The sequence below is a fragment of the Panthera pardus genome, unplaced genomic scaffold (genome assembly GCF_024362965.1).
Source record: "Panthera pardus isolate Hobbes unplaced genomic scaffold, ASM2436296v1 HiC_scaffold_24, whole genome shotgun sequence".
Taxonomy (NCBI): Eukaryota; Metazoa; Chordata; class Mammalia; order Carnivora; family Felidae; genus Panthera; species Panthera pardus.
The window spans coordinates 60,588,334-60,605,783 of record NW_026526810.1 but is presented as its reverse complement, the minus strand read 5'-3'; the positions used below and the strand labels follow the sequence as shown (position 1 = coordinate 60,605,783).

General features: G+C 43.3%; 1 protein-coding gene and 1 long non-coding RNA gene across 4 annotated transcripts in view; one reads left to right on the top strand and one right to left on the bottom strand.

Annotated features, from left to right (window-relative positions):
• The window catches only part of LOC109263212 (uncharacterized), a 45,127-nt gene extending 42,792 nt beyond the window's left edge, over nt 1–2,335 (top strand). For both annotated transcript variants that reach the window (XR_008417129.1, XR_008417128.1), the window contains exon 8: nt 1,080–2,335. This is a non-coding gene — a long non-coding RNA (uncharacterized LOC109263212). The remainder of the gene's footprint in view (nt 1–1,079) is intronic.
• Nucleotides 1,708–17,450, bottom strand: part of SCG5 (secretogranin V) — a 65,903-nt gene continuing 50,160 nt past the window's right edge. Inside the window, exons 4-6 of one of the 2 annotated variants that reach the window (XM_019442649.2) lie at nt 13,145–13,257; nt 5,970–6,023; nt 1,708–2,287 (exon numbers count right to left, since the gene is read on the bottom strand). In XM_019442649.2, the coding sequence (XP_019298194.1) occupies nt 2,192–2,287; nt 5,970–6,023; nt 13,145–13,257 (263 nt within the window). In that variant the 3' untranslated portion in view covers nt 1,708–2,191. The remainder of the gene's footprint in view (nt 2,288–5,969; nt 6,024–13,144; nt 13,258–17,450) is intronic. The other variant, XM_019442650.2, reaches the window with a different exon arrangement.

Genomic DNA, 17,450 nt, shown 5'->3' with positions numbered 1-17,450 from the left:
AAATAACCCAGAGATTAACAATATGGCAGAGGCCATGGCCTCCTGGAGCCGCTGGGACCAGGGGAAGAGGCAAGATGGCTGGAGCCATGCTCACCTAGCGGGAGATGGGCCCTTAAGGGGAAGATGCAGCTACGGAGACAGAAAACAAATTACCTTGTTTTCTGCCATCTCTCACCTTTACTCTCCTCTCCGTGACCTCATATTAAATGCAGGCAGAGGTCAGCTGACCTGGGAGCCTCGGAAACCCAGTCTGTCATTCAGACAACAGGGGAGGGCTAAGAACCCATCTGAGGGCAACTGGGCCAAACACAGGCACAGTGACCTTATCTCCTCCTGCTTTGCTATGCTTCCTTCCTCAGGGCCTCAAAACATCTTGTAGCCATTTTTCCTTCCTTTTGTCCAACCTCAGAAAAAGAGGTATCCTTTGGTTTTTTTTTTTTTTTGTTTGTTTTTTTTAATTTTTTTTTCAACGTTTATTTATTTTTGGGACAGAGAGAGACAGAGCATGAACGGGGGAGGGACAGAGAGAGAGGGAGACACAGAATCGGAAACAGGCTCCAGGCTCTGAGCCATCAGCCCAGAGCCTGACGCAGGGCTCGAACTCACGGACCGTGAGATCGTGACCTGGCTGAAGTCAGACGCTTAACCGACTGCGCCACCCAGGCGCCCCTCCTTTGGTTTTTCTAAGAGAGTTAAAATTGAAATGAAAAGTAACTACATGCCCACAAAACACAAGATTCATAGGGTAAGCCCTCCCAGCTCTGTACGGCTCTAGAACATGAGGGAACTATCTTTTTGGAAACAGGTGGCGAGGGTGCTGCTGAAATCATGCTATGAGATGTGGCAAAACTGCCTGCTGATGCTCTCTAGAAAAAAATGCCTCTTGCTATGAAAAAACGTGCCAATACCTTTCTTGGTTTTTATAAGTGATAGTAACAGACTCCTGTGTTAATGAAGGCAGTCAAGCTGTTTCTATTAGATAAATCACTGGCATTTAGACTTAATGTGCACTCAGTAAAATTAAAACCAAGAATGATCTTTCTCCTCAGTGCTTTCTCACTGCTGTCTCCCTTTTATAGACCAGGAAATCGAGGCCAATGATAGCAAAGCCTGAAACTGTTGTCTTCTTTACAGTGAAGAGTTGTAAAAGGCATGGAAACAACCTCACCAGTGAACTGCATCCTGCCAGCCTTCCACTGAATTGCCTTTCTGGCTTGGGAGGACTCAGCTGGTTGAAAATTGCACATCTTTTCAGAAATAGGCAGGGGAGCGTGCCTGCATCTGTAGCTCTGAACTTTAAAAGCGGAGTGTCGCTGACCGACCTATTCTGTGCTCATGGAGAGACGTCTTGCGACCTGGATTACATACTCTGCTGCCTGAGGAATGGGTGGGGTCAGTCTGAGCCCCCGAAGCACCCACAGAGCCCAGCTCTGTGCCTGGCATGTGTTAGAAACCCAGTATTTGCTGAATAAGACACAGTAACTCAAAGCCAAAGACCTCAGTCATCATGCACTGCTTGCTCCACTTCCAGATTTTTGTGGAAGCCCAGAGTCTCAGTCCTACCACGTGTAAAATGGGGATAATACTACCAGCCCCACTTACGTCACAGCATTAGTGTTAAGATCAAATGAGATCGTGTTGTGAGTTTGTTCTAGCAAGCACGTAAATTGTTTTTATAATGATCTAAATAAAAAAGCCTCACCCACCAAGGCTTGCATACACATTTATTAAGATGTAGGCAAGTGAAATGTGTCCGCTCCTCCTCTTGAGTACAACCTTCTTTATTGATGTGTAACAATGCCCAAGGGCTGGGTGAACTACATAATCAAAATCAAATGCCAGCTTTCTACAGACTTGGCCAAAACAGCACAGCCCAAAACACCATTTTAAATTGCAAGAAATCTGAGGACATTTCATTCATAGTCTTGCTTTTTACTGTTGTTGATATATACACCTTAATTTCAATGCCCGTTGCAGATCCACATTTAAAAAGAAAAGAGCTCTTACTCTAATTTGGTAGAAAGCAGAGCTATCGGTGTGAAGGACAATGCAATATCAAAATACAGCTGCTTTTCATCCATACTAGTCTAAATTAGAAACATGCTGCCATTCACAGGGGCTCTAATAACACGTGCACGTAAGCAGTACTGAGGCCTACGGGCCGTGTGGGTTTCTACCCAGCATCCTCACCCTACTCTGGGTCCTCATCCTCATCTGAAAAATGGGGGACCGACTTCTTTGCGACAACGTTGTCCAGTCTCTGTCCTTGTAGATATGGATTGATACTCTGGAAAAAAAAAAAAAAAAAAGTTTGGTATTATACCTGAACATCAGATACAGACATCTCACAAAAGACGTGAGTGAGAATTGTGTCTGGACTACTGGGTTAAAAACAAGGTAACAGTGGTACCTACCACCTACCACATGATTATTTCAGTGCATCTTCAAAATCTTAGTGGCCTGAGAAACACTGTTTGACTGACAGATGTCTTTAATTGTGTCTTGCACACAACCGAAGAGTTCTTTGGCACAAAGCTTTGGAGTGAATCAGCTAACAAGTTCTCACTACAACTTAGATACCAAGCCCCATATGAAATAAAATTATTGTTCTATGGCCTTATTTAGTGGAAGAGAGAATGTGAAATGCATTAAAGTATATTTTATAAGAATGTTCTAAAGAAGGCAACAGATCAAGTAGGAATTAGTGTCTGTAGACTGGTCATAGGACATCCTGTTGCTGTATTGATTTTTACATGCTACCTAATTCTTCCATTCTACCTAAAGAGGATTCATCAGTGACCCTAGCAATCATTTCCACCTTCAAGTTCAAAAGCTAAAGAAAAGAAGTAAGCTCTGCACAAGGTGCCTTTACTTTGGACTCAAGACTTTGAAATCTCTCATCTGTTGCTATTCTGAATGAGTCAAGGTTTTTCCATTCCTTCTTTAATACATATCCACTTTTTGAGGTTTGGATTTGAACTAGTAATTGGAGCTTTATAACATAGTATTTACCAAGCAGAAAAAATTTCGAAAGTTTTGGAAGGTATTTGTTTATTGAAGTCCCCTTCCAATAACTGGACAAAAATATAAGCAAGAGGCTGTAGTTACAAATGATCATCCATCCCAAGTCCCCATGAATGAATGGAAGCAGTTCACAGGTGGGTCTCTCTAGACAAGGGGACATTGTCTGCCTTGGCTCTTTTGAAGGGTGATCAGATCATTCTCCGAAAGAGATTTTGTAAAAGTCCTTCCACATTCTGACAGCTAAATGCATGAATCACGAAAGGCCCAACTCATCCAGCAAAAATGCATTACAAACTGAGAATTACAAAGTGTGCAACGTCCTCATATCTGAAAAGTGACACGTCACAAAAACATAGTACTTCGCTGGGAAGGCATCTTTAACATGTTTAAAATAACTAAAATGCTTTCTACATCAGAGATTGTCAACGAGAATGGCCTGGCCGACTCCAGAGAGTCATATTAAAATTTCCGGGTAGGTGACGCAAGCGTGCACTGAAGAAGTGTACTCAATATCATAAATATCTTTATTGTTTTTTAGTAACAATATTTACCTGAAAATTCTAAGCCATTAAAAAAGGATATGAGATTTCCATATTTATCAAATATGAGAATAAAAGGTTGATAAGCTCCTTAAGTAAGATAAATAGATCTCAGATATTAACAAGATCCATCTTAATGGTTAAAGTTTGCAAAGGGGAGTTGACTTTCTACTCATGAAGCAAGTGGAATTCAATTAGATTTAAGCAAATACATAAAGTTACATAAAACTACCTGGGGGTCTGTTGTAACTTTGGGGAGAATCCCTCTGGGTAAAGGGACTTTCAAAGGAGCAAGTCCTTCTGCCTAGACCCAGAAAATGGCAAATACTGGGAGGTGGGGGTTGGGGGGGGAGTAAATTAGTGAGGAAGCAAAAGGAGCAATCACTTGAACTTTTTTGATAAATGTTCATCAGTATTGAATCCTATACTTAAAAGGAATAATAATAATAATGATACTTGATTTTAAGTATACTCTGAAGAACTCAAGGCACTTACGTATCTATCTCCTCTCCTGGGTGAGAGGGAATGGCTAGGTTACAGAGAGAACATTTTTTTTTCCCATTTCATAACTGGAAGAACCATTGGGAGCCTTGGAAACCCACAGCAGATACTGAGCTTCACTGGAGAAAGCCTTGGTGATGGGTGCACTTGAGCAGGTGATTAAACTCTTCAATCAATGGGAGCATCGCATGAGGCCTGATGGCAGGGGAAGCAAGTTCTGTGTCCCCGAGTCCCCAGGGGGCCAGGATTTATGGCATGACCATGGGTTTTTGTAGATGTCTGAGAACAGGAAGAATTTGATACGACTGGGTCAAAATGACCCTTATTTTCATAAATTCTAGGCCTTTCCTGTGTGGAGGAAGTTGAGACCAAAGTACAATCCTTTATAACATGTGTCCTAGCCAGAATTCTGAGTTTTGGTAATCACTGGTCTCATGGAAAAATGACCTAAATCCTGACCCACAGTCACTAGCCGAATCAGGGTACAAGGAACGGTGAGCCAGGAAGTAGAGACAATTAAAGCTTCATGCTAAGTTTTTCATTTTGGCCCGGTCATTGGTCTTATTTGGAAATGTTCTTGTTGTGCCATGGGGAGATACTCGAGCCATCTCACCGGTAAATTATGTGTATTCTGAGGTCCTGAAATAGAATTTCTTGATGTTCTCTCAAGACCACATTACACCCTTCAGACCCTTCCTGTCACCATTTGCCACTGGAAACTGTAATCACCCAAGAAAAACCCCTAATAACCCTGCTAACTCTCCCAAAGAAGATCGGTTTCCAGACAACTTTGCTTCTCAAAACTGGCCACGTGTCAGGCAGCAGAGGGGCTTGGAACTTTCTCTTGCGGGGGCCCGTGAATTAATGCCGTGTCCAGAAGATCTATGCCTTCTCAAGCACTCGGACAGGATTTGGCAGAACTGTGCAGAATGGCCACAACTACCACTGCCCAGATTCCCAAACTTTGCCGAGATCCAGGCACTTGCTGTTTTTAAGAAATAGTGGCCTTGAGTATATGGTTTGGTTTGTACATTTAACTAATGTGGTGACTACATGGCACTTTGCTATATAATAACAGGACTTTAACTTTTTCCTCCACCTGGTCAGAGGAGGAGAGGAGGGGGTTGCCAGGCACTTCTATCCACTAGAGCACCAGTGGGTTGTCAGAATAGTCACTGATCACTTATTCAGTCTCGCTGCCATTCAATACATTGGAAACCCAAAGCAGACTTGACATTCAGCTTTACAAGAGGCAACACCATAGTGGCTCAACGCACAACACCCAGACCAACATCCCACCATGGGCAGCCCTGAGATGGTAAATAAGGAAGCCGGCAGCAAATTCACCGGTCGGCAAACAAATGTAACAGATGAAGAGCGTTTCACATCAATTTGTGCCAAGGCTGGAGAAGGGGGCTGGGCTAGGTGAAGAAAAGCTATGTAGGAGGAATGAGGTTTGTTCATCTCATCCTTTGCCCCTACATTCCTTCAAAATTATTGCCTGGAGCTTGCAGTTCAGCAAGCACGTCCTTGTTCCTGTCTTTTGTGTTTACAGAATCAGTGCAGATGTGTGCACAGCTGCCCCCAGCGACCCAGAGCCCCTCTAAGGAAAGACACCCTCACGTGCTCCCCGAATTCCCACACCCACGGGAGGGACGCTACACCCATTTCACAAATGCAGTGGAGGTGGTGGGATCACCACACAACAGCCCTCCACTCAAAACCATGTGCCGAGTCGTGGGGGGCCCACCCCAGAAACCAAGAGCGTGGCCCTCGTTCCACGGGACCCGAGTTCCGCCCTCCCAGGATGGCTCATGAAAGGCCTCTGCTACTTTCCGACAACTGAGGGGGCACACTCAGAAAGCTCCAGGCATCCCACCAGCAGCTCAGCCAGCCACACATTACCCTCCGCTTTCGTGTCTGTCCTCCCTTCATCTTCTCGTAAAGGAGTTTCTTGTTCTAGAATGGGGAGAAAAGAAAACACGAACGCAGAAGTTATGGATCAGATTTGGTGAACGTCTATTTTAGAAGCGATACTTGGTGTGTCCCCCTGGATATTTGCACACACATATTTTGGAAACAAAGTTAGATGAAAGGAATGTCGCGTCAGAAAGATAGACCACAAGAGAAAGACTGGTGGTTGTGTAGCTTTTAATAAAGTTCTCTGCAATGCCCCGAGGCACACCAGTGTCACCAACAATCATATAAACAGGAAAATACGACATTCTAAAACACAAGAGGCACTGGAAACTCAGCTCCTCACTTTGAACAGCCTTTGTTTAAAACAAACAGTTTTATCTCATTTTACTTTTGTATCCAACTCCCTTTTTATGAGCTGTACACATAAACTGTTCTCTAGAGGAGTGTCTGACTATTAATAACAATCCTCTATGTAAATAAATGAGACATCCTGACTTCTGCAACCTTTCCTCCTGTGGCTTAAGTCAGTGCCCCCAGTCAAGACAATCGGAAAACCATTTGGTCTATAACATTTTTAATAGAGTGAACCTTTTAAAAACTGCCAAAAAACTTCTTGGCAGAAGGAAAGCTATGTTGGGGGAAGAAAAAAAAAAAACGGGCTCTGTTACCACAGTTTGTATAAGTGTTTCCACATATTGCTGTATTTCAAGCACACAGTGGATTTAAATGAGCTCTAGACTATCAGACACAAGTTCCACAGGTTTCCCTACTGAGATTATAAAAGACAGAACACTTAATCTGAAGGCAAAATGGGAGAAGGGGTATTGGGGGGACTTGTGTTTTTTTTTTCATCCAAAGGGAAATAATGCATAAAAGAGATGATTGCATCTTACTCTAAATAAAATATACTGCCATTGATTTTTTTTTTAAAGAGATGACAGAGTTCTGTTAGGGACCAAGTTTATACAACACTTGTATCCTCTGAACTGTTTTGGATATAGAGATTTTTTTTTAATGGTACATTTGGAAATACAAAGGACAGATGCCAAGAATGAGCTTCATCATTTTCATGTTCATTAAAATCTACCCCACCCGCAATTTACAATGTGGATCTCTTGCCCAACCTCAACTATGCAGGGAGGCTGCACCAGGGAGTGAAGGATCTAGAGTACCCAATAGGCCAATACTGGCCACAGCCTCGGTCTCCTGCTCACTTGGGAAACTGGTCAATCTAATATTAGAAGGGAGAAAAGGCAGATGTGCAGATCACAGTCTCAAAGAACGAGCACATCGCCGGGAGGCTCATTCTTGTCCTCTGGAGTTGCATTTCTGTGGACGTAACAACTCCTGTTGTGCAGAGAACATCTGGGAGTTTGCACCAAGGCTGGGGAAGGGCTCTGGGGGCTGGGAGGTCAGGACAGAGGCTCTTCATGTGCACCATCAGGTTCATCTGCCTGTGTGGGCAGGAGCACAGGGGGCCCAGAGCTGGAACGAGGGGGTGGGGCAGCTGGTCAACCGTGGGTGGCAAACTTCCACTGTACCACCCGGGGGGTCAAGGCAGCATCGATTCAGTTCAACTCCTTCAGAAGGCTGTGGGGCATGGGAGTGCACGCTGGTGCAGCCACTCTGGAAAACAGTATGGAGGTTCCTCAAAAAACTAAGAACTACCTACCACCCAGCAATTGCACTACTAGGCATTTATCCACGGGATACAGGTGTGCTGTTTTGAAGGGACACATGCACTCCAGAGTTTATAGCAGCACTATCAACAAGAGCCAAAGTATGTTAAGAGCCCAAATGTCCATCGATGGATGAATGGATAAAGAAGATGTGGTATATATACACAATGGAGTATTACTCAGCAATCAAAAAGAACGAAATCTTGCCATTTGCAACTACGTGGATGGAACTGGAGGGTATTATGCTAAGTGAAATTAGTCAGAGAAAGACAAACATCATATGACTTCACTCATATGAGGACTTTAAGACAAAGAACAGATGAACATAAGGGAAGGGAAACAAAAATAATATAAAAACAGGGAGGGGGACAAAACAGAAGAGACCCTTAAATATGGAGAACAAACAGAGGGTTACTGGAGTGGTTGTGGAAGGGGGGATGGGCTAAATGGGTAAGGGGCACTAAGGAATCTCCTGAAATCATTGTTGCACTATATGCTAACTAATTTGGATGTAAATTTTAAAAAATAAAAAATAAAACAAGTTATATAAAAAAAGAGAAGGTTGTGGGGCAGATTATACCAATAAGAACCTTCATTTGAAAAGAAATGCCAAAGGTTTACCAAGTTGTCCTCCCAGAGACAGTCCCTGGGTTTCCCCCTAAGAGCCAGGGTTAGGATTAGCTGGATGAGAGTTTCCCATCCCTGCATGAAAGTGGCTGGGGCATTCCTGACTAGCCCTGCTATTACTGTATGGATGTGAAGCAAGGGCTGCAGGTACAGTGTGGGGGGAAAGAAGTATACAAAAAGAATGAGAAGAAAACAGCCTCCTCTCCTGATACCCATTCCTTGTAGACAGGGTAGGGATGGGGGAGCGGTGAGCCTGTTTTCCATGTGAGTAGCAGGTTTGAGTTCACAAAAAGGGCTTTCTATTGTGCCATCAAGATTTTGGACAACTGCCCAGATCTTGGTTTCAAATTCCATTCCTAAATGGAACCAGGGAATGGAGAATGTCTGAATCCAGGGCTAGGGCAGGGAAAGTTTAAGGATCAATGGAGTTGAAACATCTAATTGTCCCATAAAGTAAGAACGTGCTCAAGAAGTGATGAGATGTGTCAAAGGGAAAGAGAAGCCAACTTGGAGACTCCTGCTGGCTATATCTAGGACAGAGTGAATGCCAAAATAAATAATTGGAATTAACCAATCCATACTGATAATAAATAAACAGATTTTTAAATAAATGAATGAATAAAAGGGGGGACTGTTGTTTAGAGTCAAATGGCAACCAGTAAATGCAGAATGAGTAATAGAGTTTAAAAATCACTGTTTTACAAGTACCATGGTTATGACTAATTTTAGCGAGTATCATCGATGAAGACTAAGATTGTTGGTTGAAAGTTTAATGGGGACCAAACATTTATACAGTTGCAACGTACCTCCCCACAGATGATTAATTTCAAAGGGGGAAAAAAACAGTAATTTTACACTTGAGAAACCCGGCAGGCATCACTTAGAACAAGTCACCAATTCTGGGACAGAGTGACATCATGTGCCTCCCGATGTGAAACACTAAGAGGAACATATCAGAAAGGCAGAATTCAAACCTAATCACATGGAAACATGAGACGAACCCAAAGTGAAGAGGATTCGACTCTTCAGCTGTGTGAAGTCCTGAAACACAAGGAAAGGCAGAGAAAGTCCTTGCTTCTTGTTCCTCTCATGGAGTCGGCTCTGGCCATGATCAGCTGGTTCCATGGGAGAAAGAGACCCTAATCACCCAGCAGGCTGAGGAAAAGATATGAAAAGCGCTTGGAAAGGAGAAATATTTGCTTTTCAAGAGAACTTTTTCCTAAGCAGCAGTCAGCGATTACTGTGTGAAGGAGGAGGTGACTGACACCCACAATAGCCGCCTTTGGGTATAGACACTCCACACTGGGGGCACACACACCATCCAAAAGATAGCCAGTCCTAGACAGGACTTGATGGGACCACAGTACAGGACACATGATGAGCCATGAGCCATGAAAAGATAAGAAATCTACCAGTTTTTAAAGAACTCCTGGAGCCAGAAGATCTAGTTCAAATCCTAGCTCTGCTGATAATCAGCTCTGTGGTGTTGAGCAGGCTACTCACACCCCCTAAGCCTGTATTTTCTCATCTGTAAAATGGGCGTGTTTGGGATGGGCAGATTGAGTGAGATAATTCATGTATTTAGCACAGTGTCTGGCACACAGTACATGCTTAATAAATATTACTATTTACTATCATATAATAAAATACAATTACTATTATTCTTCATCTCCATTCCCATCACCCAACACAGGGCCTGGAAGGCATGTGATGTGCATTTAAAAAATGTGTCTTGATGCATTAACACAGAGAAAGTAATGCAGGAAATGAGACAGACGCTGATATTTCTAATATATGAATCATTGCTAAAGACCTAGCTGAGCTCCAGCCAATGTCAAAGACAGGCAAACATTATTAGCATATAAGGAATCATGGTCTTGTGTGCACTGTTCTTGTTTAAGATAATTACTTTGTTAACTTAAAATCTGGTTGAGCTTAGGACAAGCTTGAGACCGTCATTCCACCCCCCTTGGATAAGGGAAGACTACTGTACTTGATTCCCACTACCATGTGAAGTTCAAGCAAATCATGTTCACTGCCAGGTGGTACTGAGAAAATAAATGAGAGAAACTTAGGTTTAAATAAACATAATTACTGATGATAAAAGGCATGTAAACATTGTTCCTGGTCATTGATCTGTAATAGTAATCTATCCAGGCTTTCAAGAAGAGGAAAGGAAAGTTGGCAGGAGAGAAGTTTCCATCTCTCCTGCTTCCTCAAAAGGGCTCTCTGCCCTCACTCACACTTTTCCCAGTCTCACTCTTGCTTCCTTTTGCTCATTTCCAACCTACCCGTTCTTCAGGGGCCCTTCTCACCTTAGACTTCAGTGTTGCCTTCAACTTCCTCGCTGGCAATTGTACAATTGGCTGTGCAAGCCCTCCATCTTAGAAATTCCTTATCTGCCCTTATCTTCCCTCTTTGCCAGTAATTCTATCTCCTAGTGATCACAGCATAGCCAGAACATGAAGCTGGACCGTGCTACATTGGGTTCGTTGTGTTTTCACATTTCTTCTCAACCACAAGGTGGTAAGTTCATTGAAGACCAGCACCATGTCTCAGAGACTGTTATAGATCAAGCACCTAGCGCAGCATCTGGAATGAAGCAGGCTTAGCATCTTCCACTTGTTCTTTGCTGAAACTGGCCCTTGCTTCTGTGGATTTGCCCGTCTCCTGCGGATTCCTTCCTAGGGCTCCTCTGTTATCTCCTGCTCTTCCCCACCTTCTCTGCTCCCCTCTTTTCCTCCTACCTCCCTCTCTTCTTTATTCCTTTCTTTAAAAATTTCCATCAGAAGAAAAGTTCATGCCATCCATTTCACATAAACCTGACATAGCTCTTCCATCCTCCTCCTACTATATTTATGCCATATACCAGTTCTAATTGGCTCCCCATCTGCCTTCGAAATGTCTTAGATTCTAATCACGTTGATGAGGTTCACTCAAATTTACTATGTTCATGGCCTTCATAACTGGAATTACTTCCTACACTTTTTTATTTCCTTTAATCTATTCTTCTCTCTTTCATCCTTCCATATGCCACCAGAAATAATTTCTTTTATAGAAGACTTTCATGATTTCAGTCTCCTATTCAAGAACCTATAGATGTCTACCTCTGTAATCTGACATGTTTCAATTCTACTAGTAGGCTTCAGAATGGCTCCACGAACCAACTCTCCCTAACCAAACTGTTTGTGAAAAAGAAGAGAAATAGAATTATTGCATATTGGAGGGGCGCCTGGGTGGCTCAGTCGGTGAAGCATCTCACTTCGGCCCAGGTCATGATCTTGTGGTTTGTAGGTTCAAGCCCCACACCGGGCTCTGTGCTCAGAGCCTGGAGCCTGCTTCGGATTCTGTGTCTCCCATTCTCTTTGCCCCTCTCCCACTCATTCTCTCTCTCTCTCAAAAATAAACATTAAATTTTTTAAAAGAATTATTGCATATTGGAGAAAGCAAAAGTAAAATTGCTTTGTTGTTTTAAGATGGGAAAGTGTATACAGTGAGGGTAGGTGGAAGCAACTGAATGCAATGTTAAAGCAAAATAATGGAGAAATGAAAGTGGTAATTAATGAGGAGAGGCACCTTTCTCTAAAACAGTGTAAAAGGAAGGGAAGGAGGTTACTCCTAAGACTAAGATAGTCCCAGTAATGAAGGAATCAAGGTCAGCTGCCAGCAATGAGCTGAGCAGGGACAAGTAGCTCTAGAAGTGCTTAGGCAGGAATATCTGCTCATTCACTCATTCCACAGATGTACTGACCACCTGCTTATCCACGAATTAACACTCCTTAGTATTTTTCCACTTTTCTCAGTATCTGATTACACGGGCCCAACCACAGGAACATAGCTCCATTCCCATTCAACTGTGATCCTGTTTGACCCATTGTTCCAGCCTGTTGGGATCTTCTCGAATCTCGACTCTGTCATTCAGTGCTCTACCTTCCAACTTTGTGTCATCATTTGAGAATCTGGTAAGTACCTGTTCAATATTTTTTATTCAAAACATTTTATTACAATTTCATATTTAATATGTGGAATGGGGTAGTACTAAGACATGCAGGACACCATGTGGAGTCTCTCTCCCTATGGACATGGATGGACTCTTCAACAAGCTCCCTCCCGGGGATGTTCTCTTGCCAAGGCTGTATCTCTCCACCTCTTTCAACAGGAGATCATGAAAGATCTCATCAAGTACTTTGCCGAAGTCCAAATACACCACGTTCACTTCATTTCCCTCATCAAGCTGGCAAAGTCAATGAATAACGCTGGCAAATAATTCGACAAAACTTGTTTTTAACAAACATATGCCAAATGGTGATGATTTCTCCTTCCAAATGCTTACAATTTTCTTAATGGACAGTTATAGATTCTTGCCTGGTACTGACAGCAAGTTCACTGGTACACGTTTTGGAATTTTCCTTCTCTTTCCATAGAGCAGAATTACATCTGTCTGTGTCTAAGCTTCTGGCATCATGTTTCCTTGGTCCTGCAGAGATCATCTCCCTCAGTCTAGAGATAATTGGCAATTTTTTTTTTTACCAAAAAAACCCACAACCCATATACTTCCTATATGTGCTTTGTGAAACACTGACAAGACTTACACAGGCTGTGGAGGAGACCAGAGTAGAAGCCTTTGGAGACTACAGCTGACGAGCAGGTTAGAGATCACTGACTTGGGATGGGTTGGTATATCGCGTCCTAGACATGCATGTGGTTTGGTAATTAACTAACATGCCTCTCGACCAGAAATTTCTGAAAAAAATCACCTTCTACACATTTTTTCTTCTCTCACCCCACCCTATTGCTCATCTCTGCCATCAGTACCAGAGTGTAACATCTACTAGTCATTAAGATCTGACTTACCCACTTGCCCAAGCCTGGATAGTCATGTTCTGGATCAAAGAGGTGCTGGTGCAGCTGGAATTCTCGACTGAACTCTGCTGTGTCCGGGGTGTTTTCCAGACATCCATCATCTACTGCAAACAGCAAAAGGCTTTTGAGGAATGGCCAAGGTATCTGTTGTGGTTCTAAGAGTTAACTTATTAAAAACAACTAGATATCCACAGGCCAGAATCTATCCACATCAGTCACTCTAAGTCACTTTCCCGCTGGATTTGCTCATCCTGAACTCTCACTCCTCTGCCCACCTGTGGCAGAGACTGGTTGGCAGTTCACCAAACCCACTTTTCTTTCCCCCTCGGCACCCAGCTAATTTCCCAGTCTTGCCCTGCCTGCAGTCAGGTCGAGTCATATGCCCAAGTTTGTGCCAGTGGAATGTGGGCAGAAGTGATGTATTCCACTTCCAGGACTGGCCCATAAAAACCTCCTGGATGCTCCCCTCTCCCTCCCACCCCCCACTCCCATCTGTTGTTCTGCTTGCTACCTGCTGCCGACCAGGGTAACTGTGGGTGTCAAGTGTAAAGATGAAAGATGGCAGTCTGGGTTGCTGAACCATCTACCTCTGCCATACCCTCACCCACCTCTGGCAGGACTTCACACGAGTGAGAAAGAAACTTCTATTGTGTTACCACCATGATTTTCTATCTGTTATGACAGCAAATATTTCCTTAACTAGTATACTTCCATTCCACATGCGTCACTGTGTTTTCTCTTGCGTGAGCTCTTTAGAAACAATTTCGGCTTCTTGGAGAAAGCACATTATATAAGAACAACAACAATCACCAGACAGTATTGGTGTGTGTTATAGTGGTGATGGGGTAAGTCTGGAGTCAGACAGACCAAGAGCTCAGGGTTCCCATCCTGGCTCATAACTGACAGATGGTCTTACTTCCTTGGGAAGGTTACCTTTGTCTCTCTAAGCCCATCTGTTCATCTATAAGAGGGACAGAATCAAGGACTTACTTGACTGGGTAGCTGTGAGGAACAGAGTTGATCACATGTAGAGCGCCTGCTATCGTTTCCTTTCCACCGTCTCTCTTTAAATGACAATTTATACTGTGACTGCTCTTTGAAATAAACATGTCTTTCAATCAAACCCAAGAAAAGTTATTCCACTTCACTGCTGCTTTTACCTAAGCCTTATCATTATGAGACATGATACTCTGAAAACGAGTCCTTTTTTTCCTGTCTCTAATGTGCTTTTAGACAGCAGCTTAAAAGGATGGGGAGGTGGGAGCAGAGGACGGATTGTGAGTTTTGTGCAGGGCTAGGGGGAGGAAAGAGAGTCCCTTTGCATCAAAGTCAGTGCTACAAGGGATCCACTACAACCAGCCAGATAGTCCAGTCTTGTGAGACCCGTCTGAATGAAGCCTTCCAGCAGCTTGAAGCACCCACTGTCTCAGCAGCATGAAGCTCTCGTGTACAAGGCATTAGCATTCGAACAAATCCCTAACGTGGCTCCCAACTTTTCACTGAACTATTTATCTAACTTCTTCATCTGCAGCAATTAACCTGTAGGAAAGGGATAGCCAGTCAAAAGAGTTCAGACAGTCTGCATATGGCAGCTTTACAACCATTTCATAATTGTTTCTTGAGTACTTAGGAGTGGGCCCAGACTGAGATCTAGAGATAAAGCCCTGCTCTGGGAATGGTGGTACCTCGGGGCCTGAAAGTGTGCCCTGGGATTCACATCCTATCCCTGGGGATGGCCTCTTCATGTTCTGCTGCTCTATCCTGGGTGGCTGGGCCATGATTCAGAGGAGAGCATGGCCTGGGAGAGGGAAGCCAATGTTTTTTTTTTTTTTTTTAATGTTTATTTATTTTTGAGAGAGAGACAGACAGAGTGTGAGCAGGGGAGGGGTGGAGAGAGAGGGAGACACAGAATCTGAAGCAGGCTCCAGGCTCTGAGCTGTCAGCACAGAGCCCGACACGGGGCTCAAACCCACGAACCATAAGATCATGACCTGAGTGAAGTCAGATGCTTAAATGACTGAATCACCCAGTCATCCCAGAAGCCAAGGTTTTATTCTTGGATTGCTCAACTGTGTGGTGTCACGATTCTCAGTGAAGCATAACTCAAGCAATTTCTTACAAATAATATCTAAATTTAGCTAGTGATTTCCTTTTTAGAATGAAAATAATGGTAGAACAAAGAATGAGAAACGTTAGCTTAGTGGAAAATAGCAAAGAAAATGGCAGACAGTGTGTAACAAGAAGGGGTCTGGGAGTTGTAATTTGACCCAACTGTACCAGCCCACCTTGACTGCCTCGTCTCAGAGCTCTGGCATGCATAAAACTAGTGCTTGATTACACAGATCTGGACTTTTTCCTTTCTCAGGTTAACCTAGAACAACATTTATGTCCTTGAAGGCACTGACTATGTCTTCATTTTACAGATGAAGAAACTGAGGCACAGGGTAGTGGACTGACATACAACAGTTAGGACTAGACCTCAGATCTCTCGGCTCAAACTCTGTCCAATCTCCTACAACAGTGGTTCTCAAACTTTAGCAGCCACCAGAATCACATGGAAGGCAGCTTAGAATACAGACTTCTGGGTCCTATCCCAGGGGTTTCTGACCCAGTTGGTCTGAGGTAAGGCCTGAAAATTTGCATTTCCAACAAGTTTCCAGGTAATGCTGATGCTGCTGGTCTGGGACCACACTTTAAGAACCACTGTACCATATCATATCTAATCAGTTTAACCAAATCCCCGCGAAGACTATAGCTCTTCAAATTCTGAACTGGTTTTTCCTTCTACCCCTCCCAAACGCTATGAGCATGTAAAACGTGGCTAAAGTGATTGGCTTGGTGCAATGATTCAGATTTTCCTGAGGTCATGGGCCAGTATTTCTACGTTGGCTAGGTTACATCCAGTGACTCTGGTTGTTGCAGAGGCTCTGTACCCCACAGAAATCAGACACCTACCCTAAATGAAAGGAGGAATATCTTTCAGGGAAAACCTCTTTCAGAGAAAGCCTGCATTGTGTTCAAGAAAATCTGAGGGGCCAGTGAGCAAGGCAATATGTCATGGTGGTTGAGCACACGGTCCTGAATCAGCTAGGCCTGGGTTTGAGTCTTGGCTCAGCTACTTGCTACATAGATAAGCTTGGACACGCTATGCTCTAAGATTCAGTTTCCATACATGCAAAGCAGGGATAATAAATACCCACTATTACTGTAGGCTTGGAGGAAAAGACTACTCTGGTGCTAGAAGTTAACACAAGCTCAACGAGAGCGTTATTTATTAGTGGCCAAACCAATTATAATCAGGATGCCATTTAACAAATTTTTTACTTTGTGGGAAGTGCTGCGCCGAGTCCTTAACATGGATAATTTCATTTAATTCCCACACCAACCCCCATTTTGCAAATGAGGAAACCGAGGTGCAAAGTGGTTAGTTAACTCGTTTGAGGTCATGTATCTTGACCCTGGTTTTGAATTCAGTGTGTTTTTTTAATGTTTACGTATTTATTTTGAAAGAGCACAAAAACAGGGGGAAGGGCATAGAGAGAGGGAGAGAGAATTCTAGGCTCCATGCCATCAGCGCAGAGCTCAACATGGGGTTTGATCTCACGAACCTCAAGATGACGACCTGAGCAGGAAGCAAGAGTTGGATGCTTAACTTACTGAGCCACCCAGGTGCCTCCAGGTAGTCTGAGTTTAGAGCCACCACTCTTAACCACCCAGGTAAGCTGCTTGAAGCCTACCATAAGTGTAGCCCGCTTACATGCATTCTCTTTGGCATTAGGGAGTAGGAAAGTGGGAGGGACACATGAGTAGCAAAGAAAGTTTCAACCTTCTTTGTTAACCAACTTCTTATCATCCTGGGCCCTGTCTCTCATGTCACCTCCTAACTCCAAAGAAATATTTCGGGATAGGTGCTATTTGTGACATGGTTGAAACGATGATTGTCAAAGGAAGTAAGGAAAACAGACGGACATGGATAATCCACAAACTAGTAAATTAAATTCCAAAGATAGTAAAAATGGGAAGCAACTATAGCATAGAAAAGGCAAAAAGAAGAAAATCTTTCGCCATTGTTATTATAATAGTAGCAAGTGCAGAAAAAAACGGATCGATTCCTAAAGAAGGAGAGAATGCAAAGCTTTGGCAAGAGAGTCTTATGTGGGTGTATCTGACCACCAGAATGCACCAACGGTTTTAGAATAAATTTCTCTTTCCAATCTACTTATGAAGACATAGTGGGTCGTTACAATCTACTTGCAAATACATAGGGGGTCATTAGAATAGAAATACTATTTCTCAG